The following is a 20,832-nucleotide window of genomic DNA, read 5'->3' as shown; positions in this document are numbered from 1 at the left end:
ATTAGTGGCAAACGTTTGGTAGATTATATGTGTAAAATATGGTAAATTTTTAAACATCGTCAACTACATAAGCACATTTTTCATATTTTTTTGTAGTGAATATAAAACCTCTAAAGTAGCTGCATTTGAAAGCCTAGGCTATCAGCAGTAACACAAAAAAATTGAAAAAGTTTCATCGAGTACATACTGAGAATCTGAGGTATAATGTTTTAAAAATGTGTTAAAAAATCTAATAAGTTTTACTAAAAGTTCTATAACTTTCAGAAAATTTATTCGATCTCGCTCAAAATTTTACTAATGGAGCTTTAATGTATGATTCATGATTGGTCAAATTTTCAGCGTTTTTGATTTACGTTTAAAAAGGTTATGAACATTTGAATGAAAAATTCTTTTGTTAAAAAATGCTGTACGGACAATTGTTTGATACACTGCATATGTTTTGCTCAGTTCTATTATTAATGTTATTATGATTACTCCCTTTATTCAAAATTCCAAAAAGTGTCGAAAAAATATTTCAAATGAATTGAATTGCTCATGTTTGTTTATTATAATTATAATAGTAATTTACAAAATTTTTCCTCAATTATTAAATATTGAGAAAACAATCATCTTACCGTGAAGAGCAGAGTGAAATCAAGCTTGAAAAATCCATAAGCTGTGAAAGCCACTTTCCTGTGAGTCATTTGCAGCGAAAGATTGGTTAGCTGTAATAGAAAGAAGTTATTATACCTAATAAGAAACTGAACACACAAAATTACCTGTTTTGTCAACTCTTCATCATAATGGTTAACGTTAATTAATTTGTGAACATTGACTGCAATTTGTTTGTTCTGAAAATATAATAGGGAAAAAAATACTATTATTTTTCCTACTAATGAAATTATTTATGAATCGCTTCAGTTATTTCCGAGGTTATTTCATGGAGCAGTTATGAAATTTTGGAAATTCTTGTTGCTAAATTTTACGAAAAGAAGGGTCCATTGGACATTTTTTATGGATCCAAATGACTGCTTTATAGTTTTCTGGTATGCCTCTATGGAATATTGAAAAGTTATCAATGACAAAGTTGGCAATTTTTCATGGACTATTTGCTGCTTTTCATATACAAAATAATATTTTCCCGTTTGGTCGGATGCCGTCAGGCCGAAAAAAATGTGATAAAGTCGAAACGAGCAAGAAAAAATGTGCACTTCACTGAATTTTCTTAAGCTATTCCTTCTGAACATGATATGATGCCTGGCATATCTCTAAGGACCTATGATAATAAAAAGGAAACAAATCTCTGATAAAAATATTAGCAGTTTTCTGGCCAAACAATGTCATGGCATAAAACTAGAGTGAACAGTTCATTGCTATAAGAAGAAATAATTATTAATTTCTAGCAGTGAGAATGTCTAAAACTTTCTTAACGGAAAATCTGGAAAGAACAGCTTATGTTTAAAAAAGGAATTGTTGAAGATGTTAGCAGGGGATTTTATTTTATTACCGAATAGTTTTGGGCCGAAAGGTCTCCGATTTTCATAGAATATTCACCAGTGCTAGAGGTCGTGGATATATGTACATATGATCATATAGGGAATCGCGCCACTTGGGCGGTGGCTTCTATATTCGTCTGTTTTCCACTATAACTCAGTCAAATTTGAACCAATTGACACAACTTTTGGAATGTGATGAGATAGGTATGTACTTTTCTGGAATATGCTAGATGAAATTTCACGATTTTCCAAAATTTTCTAAAACACTCCGAACTTTAAAATATCATATTTCAAAAACTATGCATCGTAGAAGAAACTTTTTTTTAATGAAACCGACGCCAGAAATTCAATAAAATACATTAAGAAAAAACATTCAGAAAATTTTTCTCCATGGAAAGGAATCTCTTACCGTTTTAGGGATATAGCCAAAAACCAACGGCTATATTTTCATAAGAAGCCATCTACAATAGTTTGCATTGCAACGAGACATTCGCTAATTGCAACGTAAATTTGACACTAACGTGCATCGGAGTGCACTGACAGCACATCTATGGCACTTGATTACCTTGTAAATGCATTAAATAGCCTTGTAAATGCATTAAATAACCGATTTTTTACAATAAATCTTGGAATCTACTAAATCTTCACAAAATTAAATTCATTCCAAACTTTACGCTTTACGTCCACCACGGCAACCTCCTGACTTTTATTGCATGCAGACAATCATTTGAATATAAAAATAACTTTCCAGAACAATTGTGAAAATTATTGAGCACAAACAAAAATCAGTATGCTTATTTACATTTTCGGTTGGTAAGTAACAGTGATAGTGACATAATTTTTGTTTTATTAGATGAACACTACGTGAACATAAAAATATTTTTACAAAGAAATTGCGAGAGTGATTTTTTAAAACTACCAAATATTCGCAAAGTATGTAAAATACAAGAAATCGGTAATTAAATTACACAAAAACTTTTCCTTTTTCCTTTTCCTTCGATAATCGTTTTAGTACTTTCTCAAGCGCTTTACTTATGTCAGCAATTCTTTTGGATTTTTTTTAAATTTCTCCAGCAGCAACTCTTTAGCCAATTCATTTGGGAATTCTTTGGGAAGTGTGTTTTGTTAATCATTCTGCAATGACTCTGGGAACTTCCTTGAAAATTTCTTTGCAAATGTCTTCGCCAACTCCTTCTACCGTCAAGGCGCCATTCACCGTGGGGGCTCCATTCACCGTGTGCCTTCGAATATTTTTTCATTATTTCCATATTATGATTGAATGATATGACAATTTCCCTTCAATTTCACCAATGCAACACTAATGTATTGTTACCATGCCATAACGCTCATTAGAAACATTTAAAAGTATCATTTTGACACTAAAGTGTGTTTACATGAAGCGGGTTTCTGCTCGTTCACTGCATTCATAGTGAAAAAACGAAAACTGCGCTAAGGTGATTTAAGCGATAAACCAAATGTAGTAACATTTTTATTCCACCAAGAAGCAATTAAATTCACATATCAGGTATGTATTTTGCATTACCGACGTAAGTTTAACAAGAAAGTACGATTACTCGTACTTTTTAATTGAAACAAAAAGGCAAGGTAAATGGGTACCCTAAAAATCAATGGTCTCCATTCACCGTGCCCCATATTGTCCCATATATCTAGAAAAAATCGAAAATTTGAACATTCGTTTTTCTAATAAAATCTTGCAAGTTATTACTTGAAATGAATTTAAACGAAGAAAATTCCCTAGGCTGGGTTGTTTTGATCATTTTTAAACAAAGAAGAATTAAATTTCTCATACACGGTGAATGGGTCCCTACTACCACGGTGAATGGTGACCTCCCACGGAATTAGGCGACCCTACTACCCTTTACTAATTGTACTTTATCACCAAATTTTGTGAAAAAAATTATACTTCTGTGGATATTGCTTTAATTTTAACCTATAATGAAGGCAATTAAAAGCGGCACCAACAATGTTTATAAGACTGGTGTCAAATGACAGCCCTTATTTGCCCCGAATCTTCTTAGATCCACGGTGAATGGTGCCTTGACGGTACATTTTTTGCGGGATTTTCTTCTGAACTGTTTCAATATTCGTTCGACAATCTTTTTAAGGGATTTCTCGACAATGCTTTTGAAAACTCCTTCGGTAATCCTATTATAATTCTCGTCTTCAATTCCTTCGAAATTCATTAGACCAGAGGTTCCCAAACTTTTTGCTACCGGCGCCTTTTGAAATTTTCAAAATTTTCACGGCGCACCAATAACTTTTTATAAAGAATTTCAAAAATTTTATCACCTTCAGTTCAAAATTTCAAACATAAATCGTAAAAATAAGGAAAAATTCCTTAAAGATTCGCAGAACTTTACACAAATTTTAGATATATGAAGGATTGCATTGCTAAACTTTATTTTTTTTTTAAATATAGTACGTAGATTACCAAATTTAAGGAAAAATATATATAAAAATGAATTGTTCACAACAAGCTGTCAGAACGGCTGACAATGACGGTGAGGGGTCATGTATTCGTATTCGGAACTCAAAAAACTCAACTCAACTCAACTCAACAACTCAAAAAAAGCGGTTTCAGAATCATGCATGAAATCGACACATAAATTGCTGCAGATTTTTTACGATAAAGAGCTAAATCAGTTTATAGGAGGAAATCTAAATCAAAGGGACAAGCTTACAAGTTACGATAGTGATGTAAGTAAAAATGTCATCCCGAAACGTTTAAGACAGCACGAAGACCTGGAAACTGACAGTAATTAGAGATGACAGTATTATGGAAAGAACTTCAAAACAGTTTCTTAACCTTCCGTAACTCGCGCGGTTGACTACCTGCGTCAGCACCACGCCAATTCAGAGTACAAAAAGCGAGATGTTTTCAATGTGTTGTACAAAATACAACAGCGCGATCGCTCGTGGGTTAAAATACGGGATGAATGACCTATAAAAGGTTAAAATCCCTGGTAATTAACAAACAACAACAACAACAGTTTCTTGAAATATCTACTTTGAATTACAAGCTATTGATACAATCGAAAACTAAGCCGAATCATAGAAAGTCCAACAATTTGAGAGTCTCACGTTTGCAGGCTGTTCGAGTCCGTATGAAGTTGATCATCAATATTAACTTCTTTTCTCGACCAGCCTAGATAGCTGTGTAGTGTCGGTAGCGATTGTCTCAATTGGTTAAGAATAACACTACGGACTGCCTGTTCCGGTGGTAAGAATCCACCAACAGGTGACCCCTAATTCATGGTGTGATGCGGCTTTATGCTTACCGTGCCTAGGAATGAATGGCTAGGGGGGGTCTAATAAAAACCTAACCGCTAACGGAGCCTGTGGAGTACCAGGGCGCCCTCCACAGTATGTAGCCCTTACTGCGCTAACCGGAGCAATGGTGCAGTGGACCTTGTGTTTCTCCGAGACAATCAGCTGCCCTTCTTTAGTCTCACTTGAGGCTAAATAAGGGCGGGATTATGAAGATGTTGTTAATTAGTTTAAATTTTCACCTATATGGTTTCGCATTATGCGATTTACACAGTGTATTCTGTGTATCCTCGCCTTTGGCGTTTTCCAATCGATACCGATTTGGTTTTATTGTTGCTGTTCTTTGTTGTGCTGTTGTTGCGAAGAGTTTGATCTTACCTAGTTTGGGTAGTGGCTACGGTTAAGATAGCTCAGATCAATCTTCAGCATAAAAGAACAGCAACGATCAATCTTTGCAGACTTATGCAAAATGGTACAGCCCAAGTGGCCTTGGTACAAGAACCTTACTTTCGTAAGGGAAATTTCTATCTAGGAAACCTTGTGAACCCGGTGTTTGCCACTTTCAGTAAACATGAAATGGCAAACTCGCGTGTCATGCCTCGAGCCTGTGTGCTTGTCAACAACGCAATAGTTGCTACACTCATCTCTGAACTAACCACCAGAGATGTATGTGCTATCACCAAGGTTGCAACCATTCATTTGCAAAGATTTACATTCATTTGCTATTATCTCAGTTCAGAAGCATGCTATCGAAAAACAATGTAGGGATGAATTTAACCTTGTAGTTTTATCTGAAAGTTTGCCGAATAACATTGGGGTCGCAAACGTATACCAAAGTCGTGAGCGAGCTGTGAAGGCAACTCTCCACGCGGTGAATGTAAATTTCATTCACGCTGTGGAAAGTTGCCTTCACAGCTCGCTCACGACTTTGGAATGCGTGTGCGACCCCAATGTTATTCGGCAAACTTTTAGATAAAACTACAAGGTTAAATTCATCCATACATTGTTTTTCGATAGCATGCTTCTGAACTGAGATAATAGCAAATGAATGTAAATCTTTGCAAATGAATGGTCGCAACCTTGGCTATCACAATTGATGTATCTGTTGGTAACCTCAACAGGAAATACGTCTATTGTTCTGTGTATTTACCGCATGATGAACCATCCCCTACGGATGCTTTCAAACAAGTCATCGCATACTGCACTTCAAAAGGCCTTCCGCTAATTGTTGGCAGTGATGCTAATGCTCACCATATCATCTGGGGCAGCTCAGACATTAACTTGAGAGGCTCCAGTTTGATGGAGTACTTAAGTAGTACAGATCTTGCATTACTTAACATAGGCAACCGCCCAACCTTCATGGTATCTGCTAGAGAGGAAGTGTTAGATACAGGCCCCTGGCATCAATGAAATATATCGTAGCCAACATCTAACTGCCTTATACTCATATTCGTGCAAATTGAAACGAGTGTGTAATCAACAAACGCAGCTTTTGTTTGATGTTGTGAGCCACACACGAAATCACATTCACAATGCGTGTTTGTTGGGTTGCTTTATTCAACTAATCGCATGTTCCTCTTACCGTACATAAATATTAAAGCGAGTTTGAAGTGTTTTGTGATCATAACAGGTGGAAAAAATGATTCCAAAAACTGATCAACAAACCAAAATAAACGTTAAACAAAAAATTATTAATGTTTTCGCATTTGACAGTGGGCGCTATTTATTAGCGCCCAGGACATCCTGTCTACCATGATTCCAATGCATTGATATAGGCCGTGTCAGGGGCCTGGTTAGATATAACGCTTTGCTCTAGCAGAATTAGTCACGAGCTGACCAACTGGCATGTGTCAGATGAAGAATCTTTATCTGACCATCGCTATATCTTTTTTGAACATTTAAATGTTACTTCGCAAACATTGCGTTTCAGGAATCCCCGGTCAACAAACTGGGATCTTTTTACTGATTTGGTTGCGGCCAAATTTCATGGATACTCACCATCCATTGACACTCCAAGTGATTTAGATGATGCCGTTGATACTACAACGACCTTCATCATGGAAGCTTTTGAAGAAGCATGCCCTCTACGGTCTGTGAAGATCACAAGAGGAACCCCTTGGTGGAACTCTGATCAGGCGAAACTCAGGAAACAATGTAGAAAGAGTTGGAACAGACGACGTTCGGCTGGTTCGGAGGCTTTCAGGTCGGCTCGCATGGCCTACAGGAAAGCTCTCCGGTCTGCTGAACGATCCGGCTGGAAAAACCTTTGTACAAATGTTTCCAGCTTGAGTGAAGTCAGTCGGTTAAACAAAATCCTTGCGAAATCTAAGGATTTCCGGGTGAACGAACTTCGTTTGCCAAATGGCGATCTGACTTCCTCTGATGAGGAAGTTCTGGAATGCTTATTCAGCACACACTTCCCTGGATGTGTAGATATTACATCTTCGGATGATCCTGATGTCTTTTCTTGTAGTTATGATTCTTTAGCTTCGGCTCGGAGTATTGTAACTATAGAATCGATTGAGTGGGCTCTTAATAGCTTTGTTCCTTTCAAATCTCCTGGGGCAGATGGGATTTATCCTATTTTGCTTCAGAAGGGATTTGATTATTTCAAACATGTTTTGAAGAAACTACTTGTTTGCAGTTTTGCTACAGGGTATATTCCCAAATCCTGGAGGGATATTACTGTAAAGTTTATTCCGAAAGTGGGTCGTGCGTCGTATGAAGAAGCAAAGAGTTTCAGACCTATCAGTTTGACCTCTTTTCTTCTGAAATGGTTAGAACGCATTGTGGATCATCACATCCGTGATGTTCATCTGGCCAACGTGCCTCTTCATGTGAACCAACATGCCTACCAATCTGGTAAGTCCACTGTGACTCTCTTACACAAGGTTGTTTACGATATCGAGAAAGCATTCGCTCAAAAGCAATCTTGTTTGGGTGTTTTCTTAGATATCGAGGGTGCCTTTGACAACGTGCCTTTCGATGCCATATTGGAAGCCGCACGGAGTCATGGTATATCTCCAATGATTTCCAATTGGATTCACCAAATGCTCAAAAACCGATATCTCTTCTCGGCATTGCGTCTAGCAGGAATTAGGAAATTGAGTGTTTGTGGATGCCCCCAAGGGGGAGTCTTATCACCGCTTTTGTGGAATCTCGTAGCAGATACGCTATTGAGGCAACTCAATAATAGCGGTTTTCCTACTTATGGTTTTGCCGACGACTACCTAACATTGTTAGTTGGTATGTGCATCAGCACCCTTTTCGACCTGATGCAAAACGCCCTTCAGGTAGTTGAGGGTTGGTGTCGCCAATATGGCCTTTCGGTTAATCCGAGTAAAACATCTATTGTTCTTTTCACGGAAAGGCGAAACCGTAATGGCGTTCGACCTTTGCGTCTCTTTGATTCTGAAATCGATGTGACTGAGCAGGTAAAGTACGTTGTAGTCATTCTTGATTCCAAGCTTTCCTGGACACCTCACATTGAGTTCAGAATCAAGAAAGCTTGTATGGCCTTCGGGCAATGCCGGCGTACTTTTGGTACAACTTGGGGTCTAAAACCCAAGTATATCAAATGGATCTTCACAACTGTGGTTCGGCCAATATTGGCTTATGGATGTCTTGTGTGGTGGCAAAAGGGTGAAGTGAGAACGGTCCAATCAAAATTAGGCCATCTCCAAAGGATGTGCTTAATGGCGATGTCTGGAGCGTTCTCTTCAACTCCTACGGCAGCGCTCGAAGTTCTCTTTGACGTTGCCCCACTACACATTCATCTCAAACAAGAAGCCCTTTCTTGCACTTACCGGTTACGGGTACTCGGTCTACTAGAGGAAACTCCTGTGAACCGCACATCAACACACACCTCGTTGTTTCCACTTTTAGTGAATTGGGACAAAATTGTCCTTGCTCCAAGTGATCTTACAATTGCTTGTAATTTTCCATATAGGACATTTTCCACGAAATTCCCTTCCCGGGAAGAGTGGACATCTGGTTATCTGGAAAGAAGTATTTCAGACGGCATCGTATGTTACACTGATGGCTCCCTTCTCGAAGGTCGAGCAGGTGCTGGTGTTTATTCTCGTGAGCTAAAGCTGTATCAGTCTTATTCACTTGGTAGACACTGCACCGTTTTTCAGGCCGAAATCTTTGCTCTTATGTGTGGAGTGCAATCAGCACTTCAGCAGCACGTAATGGGCAAAGTAATATACTTCTGTTCAGATAGCCAGGCTGCTATTAAAGCACTTGCTTCGGCCAACTCCAGGTCGAAGATATTGTGCCTTGCAAGATAAATCCGCGAAACGCGTTTGTCTTCTTCTTTTCCATCAAGTTGTCAAAATATGCCCGCACCACTATGAGCGACCTGATGGTCAGAAATTCTGCATGCGGCGCTCATATCAAATCCACATGAGGTTGCGGCGATATGGCCGCGAGGAGATGCACGCGATACAGACGCAATGTGGAAATGGAAAAATTGGAGCCGCATCCTCCTGCAGCATCACTTAACAACATCCCGATTATTAAATACAAAACCGACGAGGTGATGCGTATGCGTATAGTGAAGCAATGTCGTGATAAATATTATCACGATTTCTGGCCACTTGAGATGCCATTGTGCTATCTTTTGTTTTGATATGAACGGCCTGAAGGCTGCTGCAATGCTGCTAGGTGGGTGACAGTTTCTGTTCGATTTTGACATTGCGTCTGTATCGCGGGAATCTCCTAGCGGCCATATCGCCGTCGCCTAATGTGGATTTATTATAAGCGCCGCAATAGTTATCGCTTGTCGAACTCAAATCGAGGAGCTGAATTCAGCAAACGCTGTTCACCTTGTATGGGTACCTGGCCATTCTTCCATCGCTGGAAATGAATTGGCTGATGAGTTAGCTCGCACTGGAGCATCACATGACTTCATTGGTCCTGAGCCAGCTATTCCGGTATCCAAGTGTTGGGTAAAGCTTCAGATTGACATCTGGGCTGCCACTCAGCACAAACAATACTGGAATAGTTTGGAGTCATGTCGTCAAACCAAATTGTATAGTGCTGAGCCATCTCTACGGGTGGCGAAGTATCTAACTAATCTGTCTAAGCAGAATTGCAGCATGCTGGTCAAAGCATTGACTGGCCACTGCCGACTCAGCTATCACATGGCGAATATTCAGCAAGCTGATTCATTTGCCTGTGATAGCTGTGAATCCGATTATGGAACTTCGTATCATTTGATATGTAACTGTCCAGTTTTCGCGCAACTGCGTTTCCGAGTATTCGGTAAACACTTATTAAGTGAAACTGACTTCAGAAACCTGAATCTTCAGGATATTCTGTTGTTCTTAACCCGCTGTGGTAAAGAGCTATAGGCTCTCTTTCGCTTTATGCGTTATTACAGTGCCCTTTTCAGGGCGCTGTTTGAACCCATTGTGGTACGCTTGTGCGTTAGTACCCTCTTCCAGGGTATTTTTCCTATTTCCCTACCTGTCCCTATCCCCATCCAAATCCTTTTTCCTTCCTTTTCCCTCAGGTAGATGATGAAATAGGCTGTTATCTTGGCGATGGCACAAATGTCCCAAATGGAGGATAACGTGCCTCTGGAGCCGGCCTTCTGATACCTGATACCTGATTGAATTACAAGCTATTGATACAATCGAAAACTAAGCCGAATCATAGAAAGTCCAACAATTTGAGAGTCTCACGAAAATTTTCAAAATTTCGGAAATATGAAAATTTTGTAAAAACCTAAATGTTTCATGAGGATATTATAAGTTCCGGAAAACATTCATAGACTTTGGAATATTTGCTATTAAATTGAAAATTTAAAAGAGGGAGAACCCCTTTGAATGAGTTTCTTTTGAAGTCTTCCACAAAAAGCCAAAACATTGGTATCGAATACAAAAAAGGGTTTAAGGTGACACTAGTTTTACAAAACAATACAAAAACAGCTAAAAATATATTCTTCGTTCAATAATACGAGTTTGTTATTTGTGTTTTGGCCCAAGATCCTGCGGCGCACCTGAGAGATGTTCACGGCGCACCAAGGCGCCGCGGCGCACAGTTTGGGAAGCACTGCATTAGACAAATTCTTCAGTAATAAATTAACGGATTCCTGCAACAGTTTCTTTAGGAACTCCTTTGGCAATTCCGATTGAACTTGCTTCGGAAATTGCGTTGAATTTTTTTAGAGACAAATTTTTTAGAGATTTCTTTGATTATCACTTTTTAAAGTGTTTCTGTAATTTCTTAGGGAATTCCCCCGACAAATATTGAAAAAAAAACTTTTCATGTATTATGAAGAAACTTCCCCGAAGACAGCATATGGCTAAAACAAATAGTTTAGGCGTAGAAGTGTTTCCAGGGAAAGGCGTTCTCGCACTATTGCATTGTGGTTAAGTGTAGAATTAGCAAAAGGTTAAAATACACGTTAATAGCATCATTGGTACAAATTTGGGCTCGATTGATTAATCTTTTGCGAAGCTAGAACCGTTCTCGTAAAACACAATTTTTCAGACAACCAATTTTTGAACTGTTATATCTCAGAAACGAGTAAACCACGAGATGAACCAGCCGAGGGCTGAAAATCTCGATAATAAAGAAAAATAATAATAATAATAACCAGTAAACCGAATTGAATGAAATTTTGAACGTTTATCGACAATACATAAGTGCTTTACAAGTTATTAAAACATAGGTACTTTTTAAATATTTAAAAAAGTTATCAAGGATTGACACTTTTTGGATTTTTCTCGAAAAAATGTATTTTTTCTACATCAATGTCATTAAATTTTAGATTTGATATCCAAAGAAATTTTACTTCTGTTCTCAAGATATCTCTAATTAGATATATTATAGCCTATTTGGATTGAAGGAAAAACACATTTAGAAATTTTTGTTTGGTATTGTAAATTTGACTTATTTTCCTCTATATGGGTGAAAATGTCAAACAAGTATAACTTTAGTCGTCGTGAGAAAATATTACATTTTATAATTTCGAATGAATCAATATATTGTAGATAAACGTTCAAAAATTCATACAATTCGGTTCACTGGTTTCGGAGATGTGACAGTTCAGTTGGTTGTCTAAAAAATAGTGTTTTACAAGAACGGTTCTAGCTTCGCAAAAGATTGACCAATCGAGCCCAAATTTGTACCAGTGATGCAGGTTCACAAGCAGTCAAAATTTGAGAATTTTTGATGCACTCTGTGAAAAGTTACAGCATGTTGATTTTTCTTAGAGAGAAAAACAAGTTGCCTATCCCAAACATGTTGGCCGCCCCCTGTACATTGGACCACACATATTTGTTAAAATTTACATACTAAAACTTAATGTAAAATTGCCTCATTTTTTGAAATGCGTTGAAATGTGTTAACTTCCCTGATAAAAAATATCATAAAAATACGATAAATTTTATTGTTACAACGCCATTTTTTCGAAAAATATTCACCATCAAACATTTTGTAATTTACACACTCACCATCACCCCTATTGTTCTATACCATTCGGTGAATGGCAGTGCCGGATTTAGGCCTCAGGGGGGGGGGGGGGGTGGGTGGCGGTGCAAACACTATAAAGTGGGCCCCCAGAATCAAAATTTCGAAAAAATGAATACAATTACGTTTTTTTATGCGAGGTATGCACTTCAAACGGAATCGCTCAATTAGTTTTCGTTCAGTGCATTATTTTTCCGTGACCGCAATGGTCAAGAAATTTAACACAGCAAGCCCCATTTGATTTGACGTTTCGTTTCAGCTCCGTACTAGGATTCGGAATAAAGCGACGCTTTCTCATTTCCTGAGCGATTGCTTGCCTGAATTTTCCACGCATCGAGATAGGCCAAGAAATTTCTGTTTTAGGCCTAATATTGAAAACTTTTGATTTCTGAACTTCTGAAAAAATCCGGCAATTAGAAGGTTATTCGAACATTTAATATGATATTTGACTTAAATGTCAAAATGCTAGCGTAAATGATATCTTGTTCAGATAGTACACACATGTCAAGTGATTTTGTATTTGATTATACAAACATGATCCAAGCAACAATAATATTTATTGTTATTTATTTGTTACGAATTGTTTTTAAGTGTAATTGAGAAATAAACTCTTTTTTAATAAAAAGTCCATGAGAACTTTGTAGGCACTTTCGAAACTATTTAAAAACAACTTAAATTATTTTTTACTGATAGTAACTTTAAATTATTATAGAAATAAAAAGCTAATGTTCACTTATTGTACGAACTATAGTATATATGGGCAACAATATATCTACTACCGTCTACCCCCGTTGGTTTGAACGACACCTCATGCAAACCAACGGGGTTTGTTTTTTAATTTGAACTTCTAGTAGCCCTGTGAGTAGTAGTATCTAGTAGTAGTGAACATCAGTCATCAATTGCATCAGGTTTCAGAAGATTTTGTGTATTATTTCACTTCATTCTTCAGACAGGTGTTGTTCTTTGCTGTGCATGCATCGCTCCTGTAGGGGTGAGTATGGCAGCATAATCGATCGCGTTCGCAATTGTCATAACAATAGATGCGCAGGTGTTTAGTGTTCAGTATTGTGTTGTTCTTTGCTGTGCATGCATCGCTCCTGTAAGGGGTGAGTATGGTAGCATAATCGATCGCGTTCGCTATTGTCTCGAGTGAAAATCAAAACAATAGATGCGCGGGTGTTTAGTGTTTAGTATTGTGTTGTTCTTTGCTGTGCATGCATCGCTCCTGTAGGGGTGAGTATGGCAGCATAATCGATCGCGTTCGCTATTGTCTCGAGTGAAAATCATAACAATATAACTGCATATAAGTTGAAAATTCGCTATTTTCAACATCCTTTCATCTATTGGAAGATGCTTCAGTTCTGGGCTCTTTCTAAGTTGATGAAGGGATTTATAAATGCTTGCAAGGACTTGGCCAGGTGTGTGGAGCTGAGTGAATCTATGACATTGTAGATAGTAGCGACATCAGCAATGTCAATGGAAATATTCAACTTTGCAACTCCATCCAAGATTTGTGCAAGTATTCATGCTATGCTATGCTATGCTATGCTATTTCACTTCATTCTTCAGACAAAGGTAAGTAAAACGTGACTCATGTTTAGTTATTATAATTAACAAGAAAAAATTGCAGCTGTTTGCTTTCGATATCCTCTTGCGGTACGTCGTCATCATCACTTTTGGAGCTGGGCGATTGTCATCGATGGATCCGTCTCCACCTCCAATCACTGCACGCAGATGCAGCACCATCTTCCGCGGTTAGCCGGAATCGCGATTCAACATTTCAATCTAACTAGTTGTTATTGCCATTGACTTTGTACAATAAATTTCTATGATTCTTGAGCTTAGTGAAGTTGCTGATTTATTTTGTGATTGTTTTAGAATTGAATATCAGGACAGCAATATCCGTGGAATAAATTACAGTTTCTTTGGTAAACGATTACCGAAAGATCAGTATATTTGACAGCTGTGCTCCAGGTTGTTATTTACAGATCGTTCGGTAAATTTTCAGTTTATCGAACGCATTACCGAAAGATCAGCTGTTGAGATTTCGGTAAATAATTTACCGAAGTCGGTAATCTGTGCTAAGTGTGAACGTAAATTTAGTTGATTATCTTTGAAATGATTCAAAAAGAATTAAAATTGAACTATAGATGACGAAGATATCACTAAATCAGTTTTACATGTTTTACGACAGTGCCCCAAACTTTTGGCTGACACAATATATTGAGGAGTGACCCCAAACTTTTGGTCGATGACATCAAGAGTCAATTTACTTAATAACTTTTCTTCTAGATTTTTTAGCCAAGTTCGGTATGAAGCAGTTGAAAGCTAATAGAAAACAGGTTGTGTTGCCGCTCTCATCTCAAAATTTGGTCCACCTAATTTCCAGCGACACTGCCGTAAGTTTATATTCATTTTTTAGAAAATTTGGCAACTTTGGGTGAAGTTTACATACAAATATTTTTGAAAAACTTTCACCTAAATCATGTTCAAAGTTACTTTAACTTATTATCTTTCGAATTAGACCTGGGATTTTGAAATCGGACGTAAATTGCTGGAGATATGGGCTTAAAAAAATTACATGTTTTTGAGGGAGTGACCCCAAACTTTTGATCGGGAGTGTATGTCACAGATTTGTTTGGAATTTTACACAATACAGAAATGCTGCAAAAAAATAAAATTGGGGATCCTTACCTCCTGTATTGTCAAACTAGTAACCAGGACAATATTTATAACTCCAACTACATGCATGAATCCTTGACAGAAGAAAAACGTCACAAACTGAAGCTTCGAAAACGGTGTATCGGTGGACTGATCAGTGAATACCGTTTCCAACACGTAATACGAATCAAATACGCTAATCAAGAACGAAATGGTCACGATGGTCAGCATTTGCACTTTGAAATAATCCTCGACATAGTCGCATGCGTCGCAGATTTCACTCTGGATGCTGGCCACTTGGTTGATCACATCTGGCATGTAACGATTGGTGTTGGAGAATACCGATGAAATGTTGAGAGGTTTTTGAATTTTCACAACTTTTACTTCTTCTTGCTTTTCATCAAACGAAAGACGTCGTTTATCTACGCTTATTTCTTGAAGAGATTTGAGGATTTTGTTCAAGAGATAGAAGCGATGTTTGGCTTGGTTCACGATGCAGACAAACAGAGAATTTATCATGGTCATCATTATGAACGGTAGGAAAAAGGCAGCCCATGTGGGTCCACAGATGTATACTCCAGAGCTGGTTACGATGGCGATAGAAATGGATATGTACGCTAAATTAACGATCACTTGAATCAATAGTAATCCATAGTTGAAGAACAATGTACTTTTGTAGTCAGTTTCAACTCCGATCTCTTTGAAGTGCTTATCGGTTCTGGCCAAAGCGTGGAATGAATCGATGAGCGTTTGCCTCCGAAAGACGCTGTATCCAAAGGTCATAATGAGCGCCACCAATCCCACAATAATCTGTAGGATATCTCCCAAGGTACTAATTTCCGAATCGAAGAAATGCGCTGTAACGCTCTCATGTCTCAGAAGAGTAATCACGTAACACGTGCAGAATGTGGCAGAATGAATAAACGAATTAACATATCCAAAAATGGTGCACTCAAGAGCGGAGTCGTGGCGCCGCCGGTTCACAACGGTAAACGGAGTCAGACCACCGATGAACGTTGATTTCAAAATTGGAGCCTGGGCTGCGTAGAAGTTTTTCGGGTTGATACAGTCCCGGAACCAGTGACGGGTTGCCATTTCGGTACTCTTAGGGCTTGGCATTTTGTTACCAAGTTCAAGACCACAAACTTTATCCACCGGTTGCCGCGAAAGCACTGACATTGTAAGGCTGTTGATTGTCGGTTTAATTCCAGTATCCTTGGAAGGGGTTCCCAACGTTTCTATCCGGTTTATGGGATAATGAACTGAACACTTTCAATTTGTTCCACGATAAAGTGATGGAAATTGAAATTGAATTATCGTTTTTATCCTACACATGGAAGAAGAAAGTTTTTCGGCTATTGAATTCCTGCTTAGCTCGAAAAAGAGTCGTGGTTAGGGTTTACACCGAAGCCCTTCACTTTTATGAGGGAGCAAGTTCACGTAGTGATTCCTTATGAGTGAAGATCGTCAGTTTTTCAGAAATGGAATTTATTACCAGAACTCTAATCCGATGGATTTAGCCTTTTAACAGAACGACACTGGCCAAAAACCTAAAGAAAAAAAGTAATAAGTAATTAAAAAATTTATCATTTTGTCATTTTTTTTAAAGATTCCCCGAAGAAGATACCAAACGAACCGAAACGAAGCGTCGTTTTTTGGAAGTTCCTAAGCATGATACATACATGTTGTCTAGTCGGTCCTACAAATGCAAATTTGGCAGTCCCATTGGGAAACCCTGTCCAAAGCCATCATGTATTCTTAATGACGCCTCAAAGCACTCAATGCTGCGAACGCCCCATTGATGGGTAACGCTGATAGCATCAACATAAAATTAAGTCGTCCTTTTCCATTCATGATCCGCTGACAGGATTCATTTACAAAGGGAGTTCTGAGTTGCAAAGGAATACATACCTTGGATAAAAAAAAGTGTTTGCCTTGTAAATGGCACCGCCACACCAAGCTACTGTAGCTGTATACATAGTAATTCATACCATTTTGCGATAGAATCAGTACTTGTTGGGACGGAGCGCGCCATGTAGGCGTAGGTATAAAACCAATTCACAATCATTAGATTATCGCGGTTGGTACTACTGCACGGGAGAAGCTATACACCGTTGTTGGCTTTGTCTTTTTTGTCCATTAGGTAGAACCACCGAAGGTGTGGTGAACCCACCTTTGAGATTGCATGAGCTGTAAAGGCTGTAAACGAACGATGTTATTTGAAACATTCAACAGTTGCATACGAATAGGCGCTCTCGTGGCTAAGAGGTGCATTAGTACGATTAGTACATAGTTTTGTGGTGTGCAGAGGGTTATGATTTGATGTATTATAAACTAATAACAAGGTAATTAGAGACATGAGGCAGGTCAACTTCTAATTTACTTTTCATGCGGTCAATAGACCTTCACTTCTGTTACAGGCATTGTTTTGTGAATTCCTTGGGGTTTTCATTCCATATCATTTGTTGGAATTGTTTGTTACATCATTAGGAAAAACCGAATCGTTTTGTTCACGCATTGTGCTGGGGATTTGATCTAATATTGGATAAAAAATGTATGAGTGGTTGATGATGATTAACGATGGTATTTGGAAAGCTTATCGTCATATCTGAATATCTAGTTTAATAGTCTTCTAGTCTTCTTGTTCTCTAGTCTTCTAGCATTCTAGTCTTCTAGTCTTTTAGTTATCTAGTCTTCTATTCGTTTTGTGTTTTGGTGTTCTAGACTTCTAGCACAGACTAATAGACGTCTCACTCTACTCACTTCCCATCGTTTCCCTTTTTAACGGTTTATTCAAATATTCCGTAGTTCGCAAATCGCTCGCTCATGGCACTCGCATCGTTTTTGCTCCTGTTTGACGTTTGCTCACTAACGCCATCTACTAAGTTGGTTTGCGTACCATAGCGTAATTAGCATTGGGCGATTATGTTTGTGTGACGATGTTTTTTATCGCATTTTGTTCCAAGTGATACGTCTGTTTGTCTGTGCTTCTAGTCTTTTAGTCTTTTAGCCTTTTAGTCTTCTAGTATTCTAGTCTTCTACTCTTTAGTCGTTAAGTCTGGTGTTCTAGTCTTCTAGTCCTCTAGGCTTCTCGTCTTCTAGTATTCTAGTATTCTAGTCTTGTAGTCTTCTAGTCTCCTAGTCTTCTTGTCTTCTAGTCTTCTAGTCTTCTTGTCTTCTAGTCTTCTAGTCTTCTAGTCTTCTAGTCTTCTAGTCTTCTAGTCTTCTAGTCTTCTAGTCTTCTAGTCTTCTAGTCTTCTAGTCTTCTAGTCTTCTAGTCTTCTAGTCTTCTAGTCTTCTAGTCTTCTAGTCTTCTAGTCTTCTAGTCTTCTAGTCTTCTAGTCTTCTAGTCTTCTAGTCTTCTAGTCTTCTAGTCTTCTAGTCTTCTAGTCTTCTAGTCTTCTAGTCTTCTAGTCTTCTAGTCTTCTAGTCTTCTAGTCTTCTAGTCTTCTAGTCTTCTAGTCTTCTAGTCTTCTAGTCTTCTAGTCTTCTAGTCTTCTAGTCTTCTAGTCTTCTAGTCTTCTAGTCTTCTAGTCTTCTAATCTTATGGTATTCTAGTCTTCTTGTATTCTAGTCTTCTAGTCTCTAGTTTTCTACACTGAAATAAATTTTGTTGTGGAAACTACCGATTCCATAGTAAAATTAATAACCGTACCTATGATTCTCAACCGACAACATTTTCCAGTTAATTCCACTAAAACACTGTCAACTTAACTAGCAGTGCATTTAACATTACCAAAAATAATCTTAATTTAACAAACGAGCATTGTATTTTTAATCATACTGTGTTGTAAAATGCATGTCCTGGAAAAATTAACAATGTTTTGTTGTTGAGACGACTATGCTTTTAGTTGAATTTACTACAATGCATTGTAATTTCAAGCATATTTCAGCTACCTTAACAGATTTTGTTGTCGGTTGAGAATCATAGGTACGGTTAGTAATTTTACTATGGAATCGGTAGTTTCCACAACAAAATTTATTTCAGTGTAGTCTTCTAGTCTTCTAGACTTCTAGGGTAACAGTCAAATTTTGGACCATTAGTTTGAATTTAAGTCAAAATCAAACAGATTCAGAGGGTGTTAAACATAATGGTAATGTCAGTATGATCGTAAACGCCTCCACTGTCCGTTAAAAATACCCACTACGTCATTTTTGGCTGAAAATTGGGTGAAAATAACTGATTTAACAGTTAAGCATCACTTTTAACTGTTTTGGATACTTCAATCAATTTTGGACCTCTCTAGTATATATTTTGGACACCCGGTGTTTAAATCCGTTTGAAACCATTTTCAAAGAATCTGCCACTTGATATGCTGGATCACATCCTAATTACTTGATTGACAAAGGCTGATTAGACGAACTTTGAGAATTTTTTTTTTTTTTTTTTTATTAACTTTTTACAAACTTAACCTAGGGGTGCATACATATTATTGTATTTTACATACAAACATGTTGTTATTGTTAAGTTAAATTACAAATATCTTTTATATCATTTCCTTAACAAATGTTAAGAAACTTATCAAAATGCTTTTCAAATAACTTTTTGTTATTCCAACGCGCTTCTCTTATGTGTTTTTTGAAGCAAAATAAGTTACTTTGCTTGTAGTTTTTCATGTTATATGCAACAGCCTCAGCTACTAGCCATAATGCACTTTTCGCTTTACAATCTTTTATGTTTACTCTTTTATACAATATTTCATCAACTGTTTTTATTTTTAGTTTGAATTTGTTTTTGATAACATCTGTTACCCACTCCCACACTACCTTAGATTTTATACAGCTTTTAATTCTATGAACATTCGAATCAGGGTTTAGACAAACTTCACAAAGAAAATTACTAACATTAGAAAAATTATGATTATACATTTTGATTCTATTTGGGTACGCATCATTAAAAATCTCAAACAAAACAGATCTAGCTTGCGATGATAGATAATTAACCGCAATGTTCTCCCAAATTACTTCCCATTGCATATCCGGATATTTCTCAACGATTTTTACTTTAATTGTTTTTTCAGAGATGAGATAGTTATAGATCTGCTTGTTTGTCACAATATATTCCATAGAACCAATTAACTTGGCAGTCTCAAACATTTTTTTTGAATTAATTGTCATATTTTTACTACAGTTGATTTTTAACAATGGATGATCAATCTTCATTTCTTTTTGAAAAAGCAAATTTCGAACACAAAGTGACTGACACTGTGTTTCAGGATCAATTAGTGCTAAACCCCCTTGACTACTATCTAAATACAATTGATCCCTTTGAACTCTGAACATCTTATGGTGGCTCCATAAGAAATCACCAGTTATCATCTTTATCTCTGCCAAGTGTTTGTTGTTCGGTGGAACTACTTGAGAGATGTACCACAGTTTAGCTAAGACGAAATTGTTCAAGACTATGACTTTTTCGATAAGGTTCATTCTTCTTGTTGAGAACATATGAATTGTATGTTTCAAGTTGTCGATTAGTTTTTTGAAGTTATTGTTAACCATTTCCTTCCAAGATGTTGTCACCAATAGTCCTAATAATTTCAATTCGTTTCCTTCCGAAATTTGTTGTGGGCCTAATTTACAGTTGTTGAATCTGATATAATTTGACTTTTTGAAATTTAACTTGATTCCAGCGCTTAGAGAGTAACTATCAATAATCTTAAGAACGAGATCGAATTCCTCATCACTTCTAATGATGATAGTGATATCATCTGCAAATGCTTTAATTTTAATAAATCTATTGTCTATTAAAATGCCTCTGATTTCCGCATAAATTTGCCTAATCACCGGTTCGATGTACAGTACAAACAATATCATGGATAGCGGGCATCCTTGCCTCACTGACCTTTTTATCCTGATACTTTTTGTCAAACTCCCTTTCACTAGTACTCGTGATGCTGCATCAGCATACAACCTCTTTATCACTGTG

General features: G+C 37.4%; 1 protein-coding gene across 2 annotated transcripts in view; it reads right to left on the bottom strand.

Annotated features, from left to right (window-relative positions):
• LOC109622003 (putative gustatory receptor 28b) overlaps positions 1-20,832 on the bottom strand; it is a 38,532-nt gene that overhangs the window by 850 nt on the left and 16,850 nt on the right. The window contains exons 1-3 of one of the 2 annotated variants that reach the window (XM_029869135.2): positions 14,940-16,065; positions 759-830; positions 615-704 (exon numbers count right to left, since the gene is read on the bottom strand). In XM_029869135.2, coding sequence (XP_029724995.2) covers positions 615-704; positions 759-830; positions 14,940-16,025 — 1,248 coding nt within the window. In that variant the 5' untranslated portion in view covers positions 16,026-16,065. Of the gene's footprint in view, positions 1-614; positions 705-758; positions 831-14,939; positions 16,066-20,832 lie in introns of those variants that run through there. The other variant, XM_062851080.1, reaches the window with a different exon arrangement.

Source organism: Aedes albopictus, chromosome 2, assembly GCF_035046485.1.
Source record: "Aedes albopictus strain Foshan chromosome 2, AalbF5, whole genome shotgun sequence".
Taxonomy (NCBI): domain Eukaryota; kingdom Metazoa; phylum Arthropoda; class Insecta; order Diptera; family Culicidae; genus Aedes; species Aedes albopictus.
The sequence above is the reverse complement of the archived record's forward strand: the minus strand, read 5'-3'. Positions and strand labels throughout refer to the sequence as shown.